Source organism: Pelodiscus sinensis, chromosome 1 (genome assembly GCF_049634645.1).
Source record: "Pelodiscus sinensis isolate JC-2024 chromosome 1, ASM4963464v1, whole genome shotgun sequence".
Classification (NCBI taxonomy): domain Eukaryota; kingdom Metazoa; phylum Chordata; order Testudines; family Trionychidae; genus Pelodiscus; species Pelodiscus sinensis.
Genome location: NC_134711.1, coordinates 86,740,021 through 86,757,481, shown reverse-complemented (window position 1 = coordinate 86,757,481; position 17,461 = coordinate 86,740,021). Strand labels below are relative to the sequence as shown.

General features: G+C 43.4%; 1 protein-coding gene across 6 annotated transcripts in view; it reads left to right on the top strand.

Moving 5' to 3' along the window:
* Nucleotides 1–17,461, top strand: part of GRIN2B (glutamate ionotropic receptor NMDA type subunit 2B) — a 345,981-nt gene that overhangs the window by 188,514 nt on the left and 140,006 nt on the right. For all 6 annotated transcript variants that reach the window (XR_012905621.1, XR_012905622.1, XM_025187098.2 and 3 more), the window contains one exon: nt 12,851–12,965. Coding sequence is in view for 4 of the 6 variants with exons in the window: in XM_025187098.2 (XP_025042883.1) it covers nt 12,851–12,965 (115 nt within the window). In the remaining 2 variants the exon portion in view is untranslated. The remainder of the gene's footprint in view (nt 1–12,850; nt 12,966–17,461) is intronic.

The window sequence follows — 17,461 nt, the reverse complement described above, 5'->3', positions numbered from 1 at the left end:
CTTCTCATCCATACCACAAGCAATCTGCTTGTTGGTGTCAAAGTTCCTATGTCTGGGTCAGAACTGCGACTGCACTGCCTCCTTTCCCCATAGACCCAACAGGTATAGCTCTGGTGTAGTCTGCTTGCTGTGGAAAGCTGGGGTGATCAACTGGGAAAATGTGATGTGAGCTGCCTATGCTGAGCAAATGGGAAATAGCATTTCAAAAAATTATCTGGGTTTTAAAAGGACAGCGGCACATGCCTCTGTACCTGGATGTAGAATAGAAACTGCTTTCCAGAGTGATCAAGATGGACATTGTGGGGCACCATCTGGAGGCCACATAGGGCAACATGAGCAAGAGCAGGGTCTACACTGACAATGCATCACTCTAACTTTGTTGCAAAAGGTTCTATATCTCTTGTTGATGTGACTTTATTATGTTGGTGTAACAGGAGGGTTAAATAAAACCTGAGTTTTGTTCACAAAACTGTGTATTGTAGACAAGACCAAAGATAGTTAAATAGATCTGATGCACATTTCTTGGCCTTTCTGTGTTTGCCTTATGTCAGGAATCTGTTAGGTGAGTGCCGAGGAGTAATTATCATCTACTGACAGGACATCTGACATTGGTGATTTTCCATACTTTTGTTGCCTGGTACTTCTTAAAAGAAATGGATTGCCAGTGCTCCAGCTCCCAGTTTGGATGGAAATGCTCATGAGAACAGTGATATATTACAACATCTATTCCAATTGACTGAGGAAGATGGGGCAGCTACAGAAATGAAAACTAACACACCCAAAAATTAGTTAGCCAGCTTTAAAAAAAACCACCCCAAACAAACCTAGAAGGCATATGACATGAACCATGTTTTGACTGAAGGTTTCGTTTTGTTCATGTTTCTTCTAACCAGCTGTCTCATGCCTTGCATAAGGCTCCCCTGTACGGTTAGCAATGGGGTGAGCTCTAAGGGGCTGGATGTTCGGGTAATCTAAATTTTTGGAGCTAGGAAGGCTTATGAGAATGGGATTATTTCCCAGGAGATTTACAGGATTGTTCAGCCTCAACAGGATCTGGAATATGGTCATTGTCTGGTGCTCCCTGAAGGGACTAAATCTGTTTCCTTTCTTGCTGAAGTGCATCATGGGGGCCGTTGGCCCTCCATCATCACGTATACGAAATCTGGCTTGGGAACCTGGCCCAGAGAGCGGAATGGGGACATGGGGCAACCAAAGTACAGCTTCCATATGTCACTTGCAGTGGCACTTCCAATATAAAGTGTCTCTATTTTGGCCAGAATCTTTTCAATTTTCAGTTGCTTGTTTTTTGATGTAAAGTTGACATTTTCCATGGAAAGCAGACACTTCTGTAAAACATTTGTTTGAGTAGAAAAACTATTTTTACACTGAAAACAAGTTTGATAGACAATTTTTGGTCCGTGTTGGTGTGGATGGTATTTATAAAAACAAGTTTGTCAAATACAAAGACCAAAGTCTTTCACGGACAGAATTGAGGTTTGAACTGGGTTTCAGGGTTAGTTTTTGATGGGATGAGGAGGGAAGTGAAGATTTGAGCCTGCTGTTTATTCCAAATGAAATCATCCCATCCTGAACTGTACCTACTTTTCTTACTAAAACCTTATTCTCCACGACCAGGTGCTTGCACTGCCATTTAAACCTCTGCAAAGAGAGTATTAAATACCACCAGATCAAGAGGTCAATGTCAAGCTGACCGTAATTATTCAAGGGCATGAATACCTACCTCGTGGTATACTCTAGGAACCAGGGCATAAATCCCAAATTGGTTGAGAGTGATTTCACCAACCAATCAGGTGTAAACTACTTAGGCATTATATAATGGCACAAACAAGGAGTCTCAGTCTTCTCCAGCATTCTGGTCTGTCTTGCCACCAAGGGAAGCCTATATTTGTGATAGATTGTTTCACAGCAATATTCAGGATGCAGCCAGTCCAAATGCACCAGTCACTTAGCCCAGGTCAGTTGCACTTTAGATCTCACACCAAAGACGACACTTCTAGCCAATCCTATAATAAACTACCTAAAGATTTAGTCCACAGGAAAAGGAAAACAGAGTTATTTACAAGGTTAAAGCAGGTACCCACCCACAAATGAGTTCCAGTGGTAAGTTTTAAAAGGTAATAGAAGGTTCTATAATTAGCAAACACTGTGTGTCCTTTAGGGCTAATACAGGCTAGGCAGTTTGCTTATGCCTAGTAATCCTTACTCTCCAGAGTCCAGGCAGCACAAAGATATAGTTCTTCTTTGGTAGGGGTTTTTATTCCATTCCCCCCCTTGTGGTTTGAGCTGCAAACTCAGCTGATGAGGAGGAATTCATTTGTGTGACTCATCTTCAGGGGGGAGGTGCAAGTAAATTAATAAAGACTTTTTTTCCTCTTTAATGATCCACACAGTCTCCTGTCTCTGGGCCTTCCTTGTGGGACAGTGCATAACACCTTCTGGGAGAGACAAGCATTTCATATTAGTTAATGTCTCTCTCCTGACTGGTGATTTACATGGTTACAGAGGCTTGCAATGCACATGCTAAATATTATCTTACAGTATGGGAGGCGGATGTTGTAAGAGAGATTAATGCATGCAGTAACTTACATGCATTCCATAAACACTAAGGCTGTGTCTGGACTGACAAGTTTTTCCGCAAAAGCAGCTGTCTACACTGGCCGCTTGAATTTCCGCAAGACCACTGACTTCCTACTGTCTGAAATCAGTGCTTCTTGCGGAAATGCTATGCTGCTCCCATTAGGGCAAAAGCCCTCTTGTGCAAATGCTTTTGCTCACAAGGGCCAGTATAGACAACCCGGTATTGTTTTGCGCAAAAAAGCCCCAATTGTGAAAATGGCAATTGGGGCTTTCTTGTGCAAAACCGCATCTAGATTGGCACGGACGCTTTTTGGCAAAAAGTCCGTGCCAATCTAGACGCTCTTTTCTGCAGATGCTTTTAACGGAAAACTTTTCTGTTAAAAGCATTTGCGGAAAATCATGCCAGTCTAGATGTAGTCTAAGGGTATGACTAGACTACATGGCTCCATCGACAGAACCATGTAAGTGAGTTTACTAGACATAGGAAAATGAAGTGGCGATTTAAATAATTGCCTCTTCATTTACATCAAAATGGTTGCTGCGCTGTGCCGATCATCTGTTTGGTGACACAGCGGGGCAGTCTGGATGTGCCGTGGTTGACAAGGGAAGCCTTTGTTGACTGCTCCGGTAAACCTCATTTAATGCGGCATACTGGAGTGGTCGACAAAGGCTTCCCTTGTCGACTGTGGCGCGTCTAGACTGCCCCGCTGTGCCACCAAACAGCTGATCGGCACAGCGTGGCAGCCATTTTGATGTAAATGAAGCGGCGATTATTTAAATCGCCGCTTCATTTTCCTATGTCTAGTAAACTCATCTACATGGCTCTGTCAATGGAGCCATGTAGTCTAGACATACCCTTAAAACATTCTTATAATTCTAATATTTGTTTTTATCACTACTGACTCACAAGTGAGACAGACTGATTCCAGCTCAGTGTTTATTCTGGAGACTTTGATATGTGATCTGCCAGCACGGCAGGCCTAACTTTCACCTACTCCCTCCAAGGCATAATCAGTTCCACCAGGTGCAAGGCTCTGGAGAATCAGGCCCTGGATGCTCTTTGGTGGGTGAAGAGAAGTTACTGAGGGGAATGGATGGCTCAGGGAGATTATGGGATAATAAGGCTTTTCATCTTTAGATCAAACACCAGTCCTTCTCCAGGCTGGTAGTGCCTGAAAGTTGTTACCAGTTGATGGCCATTCAGTAGCCATGAATTCCATCTCAGTACAGTTCCCAATGGACAGGTATCTGTGTGGCAGAAACCACCATTAAACTATTACACTTGCATGAGAGAGGCATTTTTGTTAGGTCTCTCAATAGAGAAGCAATAGAGAAGCAGAGGACACCGGGGCCATGGAAACCGAACTTCTCTTTCATTCCCAGGGACAGTTTCCTTTAGTTAGAACTGCACAGTGTGTATGGGAAACTTGCCCTGCCATAGTCCATGCTGTATGGATTCTGGGGATAAATACGAACACTGTCGCCAGGTGCTGTCATTTCAGCATTTTTCCCAAGTGATAAATTCACTGAAAATAAATAGGCAGAGGAAAAATGCAAAACCCCAAAGTTAACTTCTATTGGTACATGTATTTCTATTGCAGGAGTAATGGAAAATGCTCATACTTAACTCCATTTGTCCTGCAAGAACATGGTGCAGCAGCAATAATATGGAAATATTACCACACATTTTTAAAAAAATGTCTTCAAGGAGATAATGGAGAAATAGCAATAAGGCACAAGTGATAATGTCCCTTCTATTAAAAATGAACATTTCACAAGTCAGGATAAAGCATCAGGAAACCCAGAACTATGGGCCTGATCCTCTGCTGGCCTAAACCAGTGTAAGGCCATTGAAAACAGGGAGGCTACATCCATTTACACCAGTTTCACATATTTTACATAGAAGTTGATAGCACATATAAACTAAACAAATGTCTTACATTTCTACAGTGCCATTTAGCCTAAAGGATCTTAAGGAGCTTCACCAGCCCAGGCACCTAATTTGCTCATTTTACCCTTTTTTCATGTTGATTGATGAGACTGAAAAAATGATGTTATACTCACCCATTAAAATAAATAAATAGAGACGACTGCATGAATAGGCAAGGAGAATTGTACAAAGCTGCCCTTAGTTCTAAATGACTCACTTCCACCAGTGGTGAGGGTTAGTTTCGCTAGTCACAAAGTGCCTGTAACTTGGGCTGCTTTTCTGGCTGCGTGTTCCCAGGACACCTGCACTATGTCAGGCTTCAGCCAATCCCCTCGCAGCCCCACTTTTCTCTGTAAACCTCATCTAATTCAGTGGAAAATTTAAGCGAGAGATGGAAAGGAGTGAAAGATACAGACTGAAAGACAGTTCTTCTAAAATTTCATCTGATAATAAAATGGCTTCTGCTGTTTTGTTTGTTTCTTGCAGAAGGAAGCAGAGTCCTGGGCCCATACCATGTTAAATAAGCATTGCTTGGGCTTTCTGCATGGAATTGTTTTGCCATAAATTGCACCTGACAACACCCAGATGTTCCATAAAAGTGGCCAGATGTGTTTGCATTTCTCAGCTGTACAAGTCATCAGTACTGCAACAGCAAGTGTGGCACAGAATGCTGGTGGAGTATGGGGTGAATGAAAGATGGGTGAACATACAAAAGGCCCAGCAGATCAGTTGGGTTAAGCACCAAAAATGTAGGTGTAGAGCAGGTCAGGAAGTTTTTGAGGGTTTTTTTTTTTGGGGCGGGGGAGAGGTGGAATGCTGATTTGTCAATACTGAAACTTTTTGCGGAAAAAAAAAAACATGTTTTGACAAACTGCTTCACTCAAAAGAGATACTGGGCAAAATCAGTTGTTTAACTCAAAACGTGTGAACATTTTAGTGAATTCAGACAAAAAAGATTGATTTGTTTTTTGTTTAAAAAAAGGTTGGAGTCCCAGACTCCGGGGGGGGGGGGGGGGGGGTCACCTGATCATAGGCTCTGGTGTAACTCGAGGGGACTCACCACCACAGCCCATCCTACTGGTCACCCTAGGAATTAGCTCTGCAGCCCTGGAGCATCTCCTTCCAGCCAGTGTCTTGCCTCCTGTTACCATTTTTTTCTCCACCGCTTTGTGTTAGGACCCACATCCCTCCCAGACTGTGGTATCCTCCCTTCTGAATACTGCCCTGCCACAGTGCCCCTATACTCGGGGGTCCTCCCCCTCAGGGAACCCTCTACCCCCATGCCCACCTTGCCTCAGTGACCCTACTGCCAGTCACCATCTAGCTCTTGACACAGGGGCAAACTGCAGTCTGCAATGGCCACTCATCATTGGTAAGGGGTGTGTGGACTTGCTGCCCAGGCTGCCTCCCTGCAATCCTAGTATCCTCAGACCTTGGTTCAGGCTCTGCAGCCTGGGAGCTTGTCTGGTCAGAGCTTCCCCAGCTCTGCCTGCCTTTCCCCAGCCCTGCTCTGTATGGGAAGCCTCTAGCCAGAGCAAAGCCTCAGAAGCGCGGGACCCCGCCACGGCTGCGGGTTTGCTCGCTGTGCCCCTGGTCTGCTGGGGACTGTCTCCAGCAGACCAGGGGCACCGTGAGCAAACCCGCCGGGGCTGCTGCTTTGCTCCCGATGCCCCTGGTCTGCTGGAGACGGTCCCCAGCAGATCAGGGGCACCGGGAGCAGCTTTTCTTGCCCCGGAGGTCAAGGTGGCTGATCGCTGCTTGTGAGCTCCGGGGCGAGAAAGCCCCGTTCGTAAGTGCGGATCCGACATAAGTCGGATCCGCGTAAGTCGGGGACTGCCTGTACTCTGAAGGCAAATCTAGTGCTCAGACAAATTAATCCCAATCCCTTGGTTTGTGTAATTGGACTCGACATCTCATGATAACAGCCTGTCTCAAGAGATTTTGGGTATCGCCAAGTGGGCTTGGGGTACTCATGACAATATGTTTCCAATATTTGAGGATGTTGAGCCCTAGCCAAAATCTAGAAGCAGAGAGGGGTTATTGGAAGTTTTAAAAAATGGTGGGGGAGGAATGTTATCCAAAATGACTTTGTACCTTTAAAAAATTTGGGAATCAGGTTTGATTCAGTAGTGAGGGGAAAGGTGGGTTATTTTCCTTTGTTAACTACATTATCTGAGTCTCATCTTGAGTATAGATGGAAATGTTGGTGATATTGTAAGGGCATTTGAGAACTAACTATCTACGGGAAGAGGTACGGGCTGGATGAAGAGTTGTAGGGCTATTGAGAGATGCAGTGGGCTGTGTTTGTCCCTCATCCTTACATCACTTGCCTTTGGAGACCAAAATTCACAAGTGAAGATGAATGTGATTATCCCAATTTCCCATTTGTTTGTCCAGTAAATGCACCAAAAGTACTGACCATCTGTTCAGGATAAGCCTAGGAATGAAGAAGCAGGAGTTGCAGTAATGAGGTGTATTGACAAAGTAGTATGTGGTGGTTGAGGACTACCACGGAGTGCCAAAATCTAGATTGAAGGGCATTGGTTAGAACTCTGGGGCTTGGGACCGTTTTAGCAGAGCACGTGTCTAATCTAGAATGATGTCAAGGCTTCATTCCTGGGCCCTATTCTGTTTTATATGTGTGTAACTCACTGAATGCAGTTCCAATTGATGGTATCTTCTGTCTGGGGTTGTACTCTAGTCCTCTCCACAGAAAAAATGGTGTCCTGTAGTGCGAAGATCTCAGCAGGTAAAAGGCATGCACGCTGGTGCCTCTTGCTTCTCTTTTGTGACTCAGTCTCACCAACTTTTGCTGCCCTCTGCTGATTAACAAGTCACCACACAGGGGTTGATGTTACCCTCCTACCACATTCTCCACCTTAATCCTCACTGCTATGCTACATTTCTGTCACTATTTTGCTATGCTGAGCACATACTTGCCTAGAGATACATTTTTCTGCATTTCTCTTTCCTCCCTCTCCTAGTGTCCTCCCATTTCTTCCTTTATTTCTCTTTCATACCCTGCCACTCAGAGAGAAGATGTTGCCAGTGGAGTGGTTTTTAATTTTTATGAGATGCCTAATTAGGGAACACAGCAGATATTGGGATAATTGGGCCATTTTCAGACTGGCTGTACGTCGCTTCTGACTGTAACATGGAATGACAGAACACAGGAGTGCGTGCGTGTGTACGTGTATGTGTGTGTGGTGGGGGGGGGGCATGCGTGTGTTGGAGAGAGACCTCTACTGTCCGAGCTGGATCATTTTCCAATGCAGCTCACCTTGTCTCTAACTCCACGAATAAAAAATCTGCTCTCAAGCAACTGGAAACGAGAGGCGGAATTAGCTCAGAATTCCAACTCATTCCCTTCAAACCTATATCTGAGGCTCAGAAAAATTCAGCTATCTTTTTTTTTCTTTAAAAACATTAATTTCCCCATGTTTTCCCCATCACTAGCTGAAGCCATTTAAGTTGTCATAGTAACTCCTCTGCAACCATCGAGTCCCAAATTGGCCATTCTGTATGATTTTAATGCTCTATTTCCTGTTCCACAGGGTTTTGGAACCACTCACCATTAACCAGTAATGCTGACAAACTCAAATTTAGGAAAGTGAATGCAGCTTAGGGGATGGAGCACAGGACTGGAAGTCAGGCCTCTTGGGTCCTATTATGGGCTCTTCCAGTGACTTGATTTGTGACATGGGTCAAGTCACATACCTTTTTAGTTCCTGTTTGCTCATCTGTAAAATGAGGATAATATTGCGTGCATCTTAATTCCCTAAAGACAGGGTCTGCCCATGCATTCTTGGCAGCTCCACTGAACCCAGAGGGGTAGCACAAGGTGTAAATGAAGGTAGGGGTTTTTACCTTTTAATGTTTGAAATGAGGTACTAGAGAAATGCATATATTATGATTATTCCACCAAACAAAAAGCTTTTTTAAAAGGCAATTAAGATTGCTCAAGTGCCTGTATCATCAGCTAATGCTTAACTCTCCCTCCTTCCCAGGAAATCACTAGTTAACTCCTCGCCCAACCGTTGAAACCTACAACCATGATTTCATCTTCTCTGAATTGCCTCGCCCTCATCTACCACCCACTACACCAGTCTCTTCCCTCCATAGCTGATGCCTCAGTGCAGAGATGCTGAGCAGTCCCTCTGCTCACCCCTATATTCTCATTCCCACTCAGCTCCTTGCTTGGGGGAGGTGATGTTTTGAGGGCTTCTGGCAGAAAGTGGATCTTACTTGGGTGTGGCTGGTTGGAGGAGGTCAAGGTTACTTGGGACACTTTCCAAGGCAGCAGTGCTGGGGGGTTGGGGAGAAGTTAGTGTGCCGGTGTTGTATGCATTTATAGTCAGCTCCCTGGGCCTTGCTGTCATATTGGTTTGCTGTGTCAGAGAGTTCTTCAAACACCAATACATTGGTGCAGACACGCAGGGCTTCCATCACCCCAGGCCCTCTACATAGCTGTAGGCCCCCATTTACCCTTCACACAAGCCTCTTCTGCCTTGGGTCCCTCGTACATTCCTGCTCAGCCGCTCATTCCCCCCACATCCTTGTTAACCAATACCCATACCCAGAGGCCTGTCTCCTTATCACAGTCCATCCCCAATACCCTCAGCTACCAGCATATCTCTCTGTACTGACCAGGAAGTAGCTAACAGATCTGAGCAAATCCATTTGGGTAATTGTGGCGTAGTGCAAGTCCTTTGTCCTATCAAAGGAGAGTAATTGTGGGTTTAATTTTAACATTTAAAAAATGGCCTACATCAGAGATACAATTAGAATGTGCAGATCTATGTGTCTAAGGAGTGGAGATCATGGGTACTGTACAGTAGTTGTTTAGATAGAAGGATCTGCAGAAATGTAAGCAAAGCAGGGCAACATTTCCTGGAGGGAGCATGTTTAAGTAGTCCCTTGGCAAAAGCTGGTAAATGTGTTACTTCGGAGGTAGAAAGAGAACTCTCTGAAGACTTCTTGTGCCAATTTTGGAGACTAAATTCAGTCATTAAAGTGTGAAACAGAGGGATTTTAGTGATGCTTTAGGTGCAAATCTCAGTGCAACTCTTGGTTCCTCCCTAATTATTATTATTATAATTCTGATATTTGCAATGAAAAACAAAAAGAAAAGAAACTGTGTTGTCAAATAACTCTTGCTGATTTCCATGAAGTTTCCTGCTGTCTCCAGGCTATGAGGATTGAGATTCCTCCCATTGTGTATTGCTCTTGGGAGGCTGTGAGATATATCTAGTATTGATGCATAGTTAATCTCTTTGATTTGCCATTGTTTTCTAACCACCTAAACAAAGCTGCACGCTAACTCACACTGAAATAGTTCTCAGGAGGGTTTCACTCTAAAGGGATCTTATCAGTTTTTGTTGGTGCTCTGAGGTAGCCTTTCATTTAGAATGTTGTGTGCTGTTTGGTACTCCTTAATACCAGAATGATGCAAAATAATTAGAGGGAATTGAGGGAAAAGCAACAAAAGTGACTCTGAGACAGGATGACTTACAGCATGAGGAAATGTTCCAGACATTACAAGGCCAAGATTTTACACGCTGACTAGTGATTTTGGGTGTCTGACTAAACTGACCATAAAAGAGGCCGGAGTGTTAGAAAATGATACACACCCACCTTCTGAAAATCAGGCCCTTTGGACTCCAATTGAGCACCCATAAAGGGGGACACCTAAAATTGTTAGTTGCTTTTCAACAATGTTGCCAGTTCTATACACCACCATTTGGTTAAATTACTATGGGGTTACTAATGATAATAATCTACAAATATTTAGAGTTTTAAATATTTCAAAGGAAGAGGAATTTTTTTAGACTAGCTTAAGTACAAAGAAGGGGAAAACTTAACTGGAGTATCAGGAAACATTTCCTAACCGTGTTTTTGTCAGGTGTCCTATGGCTCAAGAGTGAGTGCCAACCTCAGGGCAGACTTTTAGTATCCAGGGTACAAAACCCAAACTGGTTGCAAGCTCTATACTTAGTTGTTGACAACCAGTATTCAGGTGTATTCTCCGTAGGCACTATAACAGCTTTAACATGGAGTTACAGACGGTTTCATTGGGCACACGGAGCCACTCAAGCAGGCGTTCTTTTCTGATATAGATGGTCCCTTATACTACAAATCACAGCAGTATTCACGTTACTCTCACTCCCAGTGGACCCATAATTTACCCTAGGTCAATTGCACTTTAGGCCTCACAATAAAGATGCTTGTAGCCTATCTTATAGTAAACTATGTAAAGATTTATTAAAGAGGAAAAGGAAACTAGAGAGTAATTTACAAGGTTAAAGCTGGTAAGTGCACATACACAAAGTGAGTTTCTTTAATCAGCAAGCTCTGTATGTCCCTGAGGGCTAACCCAAGCTAAGCAGCTGGGGATCGTTTTCTTATGCCTAGAAATCTGTTCCAGAGTCAATTAGCAATGAGATATAGTTGTGTCTTGTTAGGAGATTTTATGGCCTTCCCCCTTGTTCTTTGAGCTGCAAACTCAGCAAATGGGAAGAATTCATATGCATATCTCATTTCATAGAGATGGTGATTGAAGAACAATCAACAGTCTTTTGTCCTCTTTAATGTCCCACAACTGTTCACTTGGTATTAATGGGTCATCCTTGTTAGGAAGTATATAGTGCTTTCAGTAGGAGCTCAGCTCTTTATATGAGTTAGTCCTTTCCTGTCTGGTGATTTACACAGTTACAGAGACTTATAATACAAATGCTTAAATATTATCATACAATATAGGATATAGATGTTACAAGTGAGATTACAAGCATTCTGTAAAGTCAAAACTCCAAGCACATATTTACAATTCTAATACTTACTTGAACCACATTAACATATAAGTGAGCCAGGCTGATTTCTGCTGTGTATTTGTCAGTGTTCCACTGAGTTCTGGGATGCTTGGCATGAGCTGGCACCTGGTCTGCCAGCATTTCAGTGGCATATTAGAGTGGAAGAGTCTTTTGAGGTAGGTGGTCGAAACACTGCCCTGGTAATTTTAAAATGGGACTGGACAAAACACCAAAAAAGTTGCTGGAGCCAAACCTGCAGACAAGATGGTCACCTCTAGCTTTTATGATTATGTAATACTTGTAATATAGCATGTGGGTAATGACAAGTTCTAACTCTGTGGCAATAGGATTGTGAGGTTGAAGTAAAATATACAAATAGGGGAGACTGCCAAATATTTCTTGGAGGCCCCCGGTCTATGAAATATATATTTCCTCTCCCTCACTTCCACAGACTAATTTTAAAATAAAACATGTCACTTGAACATCATACTGGTTAAAAATAATAGACCTGATTCTCAGATACACCAAGGCCAATTTAAAATGCGTTGGCAGTGTAAAGGACCCTTAAAAGTGAGTATAACTGCAAGTGATGTTTCCTTGAAAGCCATTGTCAATGCCAGAGTGGTGCAAAGTGATCATAGTGTCAATGAGGACGAGGCCCAGTTGGTTTAATAGACCATTTCTGTTTTTATTATGGGATGGCCCAAGACTGTACTGGGCAGCTCAGAAACAAGGTACCCACTATATAGACAAAATGAGGGTTTGAGAAGGTGCTCCAAGGATTTGGTTGGCTGGTTGTGTTTGTGAGTTTTACTGTTTGATCCCACTACCTACAATGAGTTCTCTAGCCCATTCTTAGAGAAAGGGACTTTTAACTGGTAATTGGAGGCTTTGTTCTTTGGATTAATCCTATGTCTTGGAAAGACGCTTTGGGCCCAGTTCTGCTGCCATTGAAAGTCAATGCCAAAAAGTGCACTGATATCAATGGGACTTAAATAGGGCCGCTAGATGCACATTTCACATTCCTTTCTCCACTCCTTGCAGCCCCTGTCCCTGCCTCATTAGCTGGCCACCTGATGAAATGACTGTCTCTACCTCCGTGCCCTAGTACCATGTCCATCATTAATGGTATGCGAAGGAGATGCCTCTCTGAGAGATAATGAGGAATAGACCCTATCTGGGAGGGGGCATTCAGTGCTGTGAGCATGCTTGCACTCATGTGATTGTGGTGGTTCCTAGTCACACAGCAAGTTAGAGCCAGAGAGGATAGTGATCCTCCTGTCACAGCAACCAGTAATGCTGTGTGGGAAGTGCCTAGGTCTGTCTGTTCCTCTTGACTCCTTGAGTACCTGCTCTCCTGTTACTCCGCTGTCACTCCTCCTTCGCCCATTCACTCTGATTCTCTTCCTGTTGTTCTAAGTCCAACCCTCATTTAAACTGTGGTCAGGGAGGCAGGTTCTTGTTCTGTTGCGGTTTCTATGTGTTTAACATCTTGTGTCTTTTCTCTGTCTTCTAGGTACCTGATTAATGTCACCTTTGAAGGCAGGAATTTGTCCTTCAGTGAGGACGGCTACCAGATGCATCCCAAGCTGGTGATCATCCTTCTGACCAAGGAGAGGAAATGGGAGAGGGTAGGATATGTTTGGAGACTCTTGGACTGAACTGGGGGAGAGGAGGGTGGTGAAGATGCTCATCAAGTTAACCCCTCTCTCTTCAGGACTTCCTCTGTATCAAAGAATGACTAGCTTTTACCTTCCTTAAGGATCTGTGAGAGCTGGATTCCGTATCTTCAATAGTACAAGGACACCATCTCCTCTCAAATACAGGTTGCCAGTACATTATCACATTAATTTGCATACAAAGTTAATAGAAGCACTCATAGTTCTCCTCAGCATCCGTTTTCCTGTTTTATTTAATATTTTTAGCTCCCTATAACACACAGATTTAAGAACAGTCCTGAATGAGTACAGTCAGATTTAAGGACAGTCCCTAATGAGTAGTCATTCTAATGCAGTGGTCCCCAACCTTTAGAGGCTCCCGGGCGCCCAGGAGGTGGGGCCACTCACGCACCGGGCGCCCGGGAGGTGGGGGCCACTCACGCGCCGGGCGCCCAGGGGCAGGGCCGCGCGTCCGGGGGCACGCCAGGGGACTGAGATGCCCTTGCACCCGGCGCCGGCGTGTGCCCTAGGGCCGGGGCTGGGGCCGCCCGAGCGCCTTGTGCCGTGGGCCCGGGGCCAGCGCTGCCTCCCAAGCCACGCGCCTGGGGCTGGCACCGGCGCCGCTCGAGCACCACGCTCCCGAGCGCCCACATGTGCCCCAGGGCTGGGGCAGCCCGAGCGCCGCGCACCCAGCGCCGGTGCATGTCGCGCACCTGGGGCCGGCGCCTCCCGTGCGCCGGGGGCGGGGCCGGCCCAGGTTGTTGGCAGGCGCACACGAATGCCCCGGCGAGCGCCATTGCGCCCGCGGGCACCGCGTTGGGGACCACTGTTCTAATGGATCCCTGTGTGTAGACACTGCAGTCACCTGCTTTACTTTATATATATGACATAGGGGCTATCAATCAGGAACTTCAGTATCAAAATTACAGGCCTTTACTAACTGTAAGAGAAACTAGGACTCCAGCCACTAGAGAAAGATATAAATAATTTTCAATGGGACGGGGTTTGGATGCAGCTCCATGTATGACATTTTAGGTAAATTATTTAACGTGTTCATTTGCACATCTGAAGATGGAAATTCAAGGTGGAAGGCAGTTTGGTGAAAGTAATCATGAAATGATCAAGTTCACAATTCTCAGAAACAATTCAAAGGAAAAAAAGCAGAATGGACTTAAAAAATTGCTGGCTTTAGGAAACTCAGAGAAGAGGTAGATAAGATCCCCAGGATAGCAAGTCTAAGGGAAAATCATTCAAGAGAGTTGGCAGTTTTTTTAAAGAGACATTATTAAGAGCATAAGACAAATTGTCCCAAAGCACAGGAAGGATAGGAAATCCAGTGAAAGACCAGGAGAACCTGAAACAACCTGAAACTCAAAAAAGAATAATCCAAATTGTGGAGACAAGGTCAAATTATGAAGAATGAAGATAATAAAATCACCATATACATGTTGGGACAAAATTAGAATGGATAAGGCACAAAATGAGATTAAACTAGCTAGGGGCATAAGGAATAACAGAAAATATTCGACATGTACAGTAGAGGTATGTATTGATAGAGTAGGCCCATCACTCAAGCAGGAGGAAGACCAACTGGGTATATCTACACAGCAACATCATTTCGAAATAACTAGTGTTATTTTAAAATAACTTAGTGTGTGTCTATACAGCAGGCAGTTATTTCAAAATAATGTTGAAATACTGTCAAGCTGGAAGACTTCTTACCGCAACTCCTGTAACCCTCATTGTACAAGGAGTAAGAGAAGTTAGAGGAAGAGTGCTCTATTTTGAAATAAGTGCTGTGTAGATGCTCCCTATTTCGAAATAAGCTATGCAATTGACGTAGCTCAATTTGTATAGCTTAATTCAAGTTAAGCCCTGCTGTGTAGACATACCGTAACAGAAAAAGCAGCAATGGCCATAGTATTAAATGTCTTTTTTGTTTCACTTTTCACTAAAAAGGTTAGCAATGATTCAACAACTAACAACAGTGAACATCAGTATAGATGGGATAATATCCAAAGCTAAACTAGTAAAGGAAAAAATGTAAGAATTACTTAGACAAGTTAGATGTCTTCACCTCATCAGGGACTGATGAATAGTTCCTAGTATACTTAACGAATTGTTTGAAGAGATCTGAGCCATTAGCAATTATTTTTGAGAAGTTGTGGAAGATAGGAGAGATCCCATAGAACTGGAAAAGGGCAAATGCAGTACCTGTCTGTAGAAAGAAGAATAAGGATTAGACAGCCTAATTTCAATACATGGAAAGATAATGGATCAAATAAATCAAACAAACAATCAATTTGTAAGCACCTGGAAGATAATAGTGATAAGTAATAGTCATCATGGATTTCTCAAGAACAAGTCATGTCAAGCTAACCTAATATACTTTGACAGAGTAGATAATGGGCAAGCAATAGATATAATGTGTCTTAAGTTTAATATGGCTTTTGATACTCATATGACTGTATCATAAGCCTAGGGAAATATAGCCTAAATTAATCTACTAGAAGGTGGGTGTACAACTAGTTGGAAAAATGTACTCAGAGTAGTTATTAACGGTTCACAATCAAGCTGGAAGAACATATTAAGTAGGGTCCTGGAGGAATCTGACCTGAATCTGGGTCTGTTCTGTATCTTTGTAAATTATTTTGAAAATGGCATAGAGGATACACTTATAAAGTTTGCGGATGAAACCAGTCTGGGAGAGGTTGAAAGTGCTTTGGAGGACAGGATTAGAATTCAAAATGATCAATATAAACTGGAGAAATGTTCTGCAATAAATATGATGAAATTCAATAAAGCCACATGTGAAGTACTACACTTAGAAAAGAATAATCAGCTGCACAAATACAAAAGGGGAAATGACTGCTTAGGAAAGCATACTGCAGAAAAAGATCAGGGTTTTATGGTGGATCACAAAGTAAATAGGAGTGAACCATGTAATACTTTTGCAAAAGAGGTGAATGTCATTCTGATTTGCAGGAGTATTATAATACTTCTGCTCTACTCAGCACTGATAAGGCTTCATTGGGAGTATTCTGGCCAGTTCTGGGGACCAGACTTCGGGAAAGGTGTAGACAAATTGGGGAATATCCATAGAAGAGCAATGAAAATGATTTAAAGGTTTAAAAAACATCACCTGCAAGAAAAAACTGAGCTTTTGGCCTCTCTGCCGAGCCTGTCAATTAGCATAAAGCATGTATGTGATTTTGAGATGTGGGAGTTGAAAATGAGATCCATCAAACTCATTCGATACCTAGGGGCCACCATATATCTATTATGTGAGAACACCTTTTAGCCATGACTGATATGGGCTGGATTCAGACTGGTGATCCTCGTGAAAAGCTCTGTAACTCACTAGCAGCATCCTATACTCATAGGGTACGTCTACACTGGCCCCTTTTCCGAAAGGGGCATGCTAATTTTACAGGTTGTAATAGGGAAATCCTATTTTAAATAAAAATGTCCAAATGACCCAGATTGCTCTGTCTCAGGGCCACCTCCTCTTTATTATTTACCATACTCTCGGTTTATGTGACATCTGCAAATTTATCAGTGATGTTTTGATGGTCGTTAATAAAATTATTAAATACTGCAGGACCAAGAACCGATCCCTGCAAGACTCCTCTTAAAACACACCTCTTTGTTGATGATTCATCATTGATTTCATCAATGATTTAGATAATGCTGTAGAGCAGGGCTACTTAACATGCGGCCCACGGCCCATTAGTTTGCCGTCCAGAGTGCAGTTTGGGTTTATGCGGGGTTTAACACGTGGCCCACAGATGGGATCCTTTGAATATGGCCTCTGCTAGGAACATGCTCCACACCAGTGAGTGAATATAATGGTCTTCTGTTGATATGCGTTTTAGTAGTTAAATTCCTGGACTGTCATTGCTGATTAAAAGTGCTGTCATATGGGTGGAAATCAGTTAAATATTGCATTTTATTAATATCAGCTGAACTGACTTAAATGGGGCCGGCGTGTTGTGTAGTCTTGCCTTAATCTTTGAATTCATGCCCATCAGTGTAAAAGAAGCTATTTGCATATATTTGCATATATATTTGCATGTATATGCAACCACACTTAAGTTGTGGCCCTTATCATGTGCTGTGAGTATCATTGTGGCCTCCGGGGCTTCCAAAGTTGAGTAACCCTGGCGTAGAAAGTATATTTATAAAGTTTGCAGATTATACAAAAATGGCAAGTGGGTGGCAAGTGCTTTGGAGGATAGGGTTATAACTAAAAATGATCTGGACAAACTGGGGAAACTTGAAGACACATTTTCTGATAGCATTCAGAGGACAAGCTAAGGCACCTCAGCCACCAGGTCACACTGTTCCAACAAAGGAATGCAAAAATTATTGGGAAGAATATGGGGGGTGGGCTGTGTCACATTGAAACATTGTTTCTCGGTGCCCTTCCCCTACAGCCACTAGGACAATGGTTTTCAATGTTCCCAAGC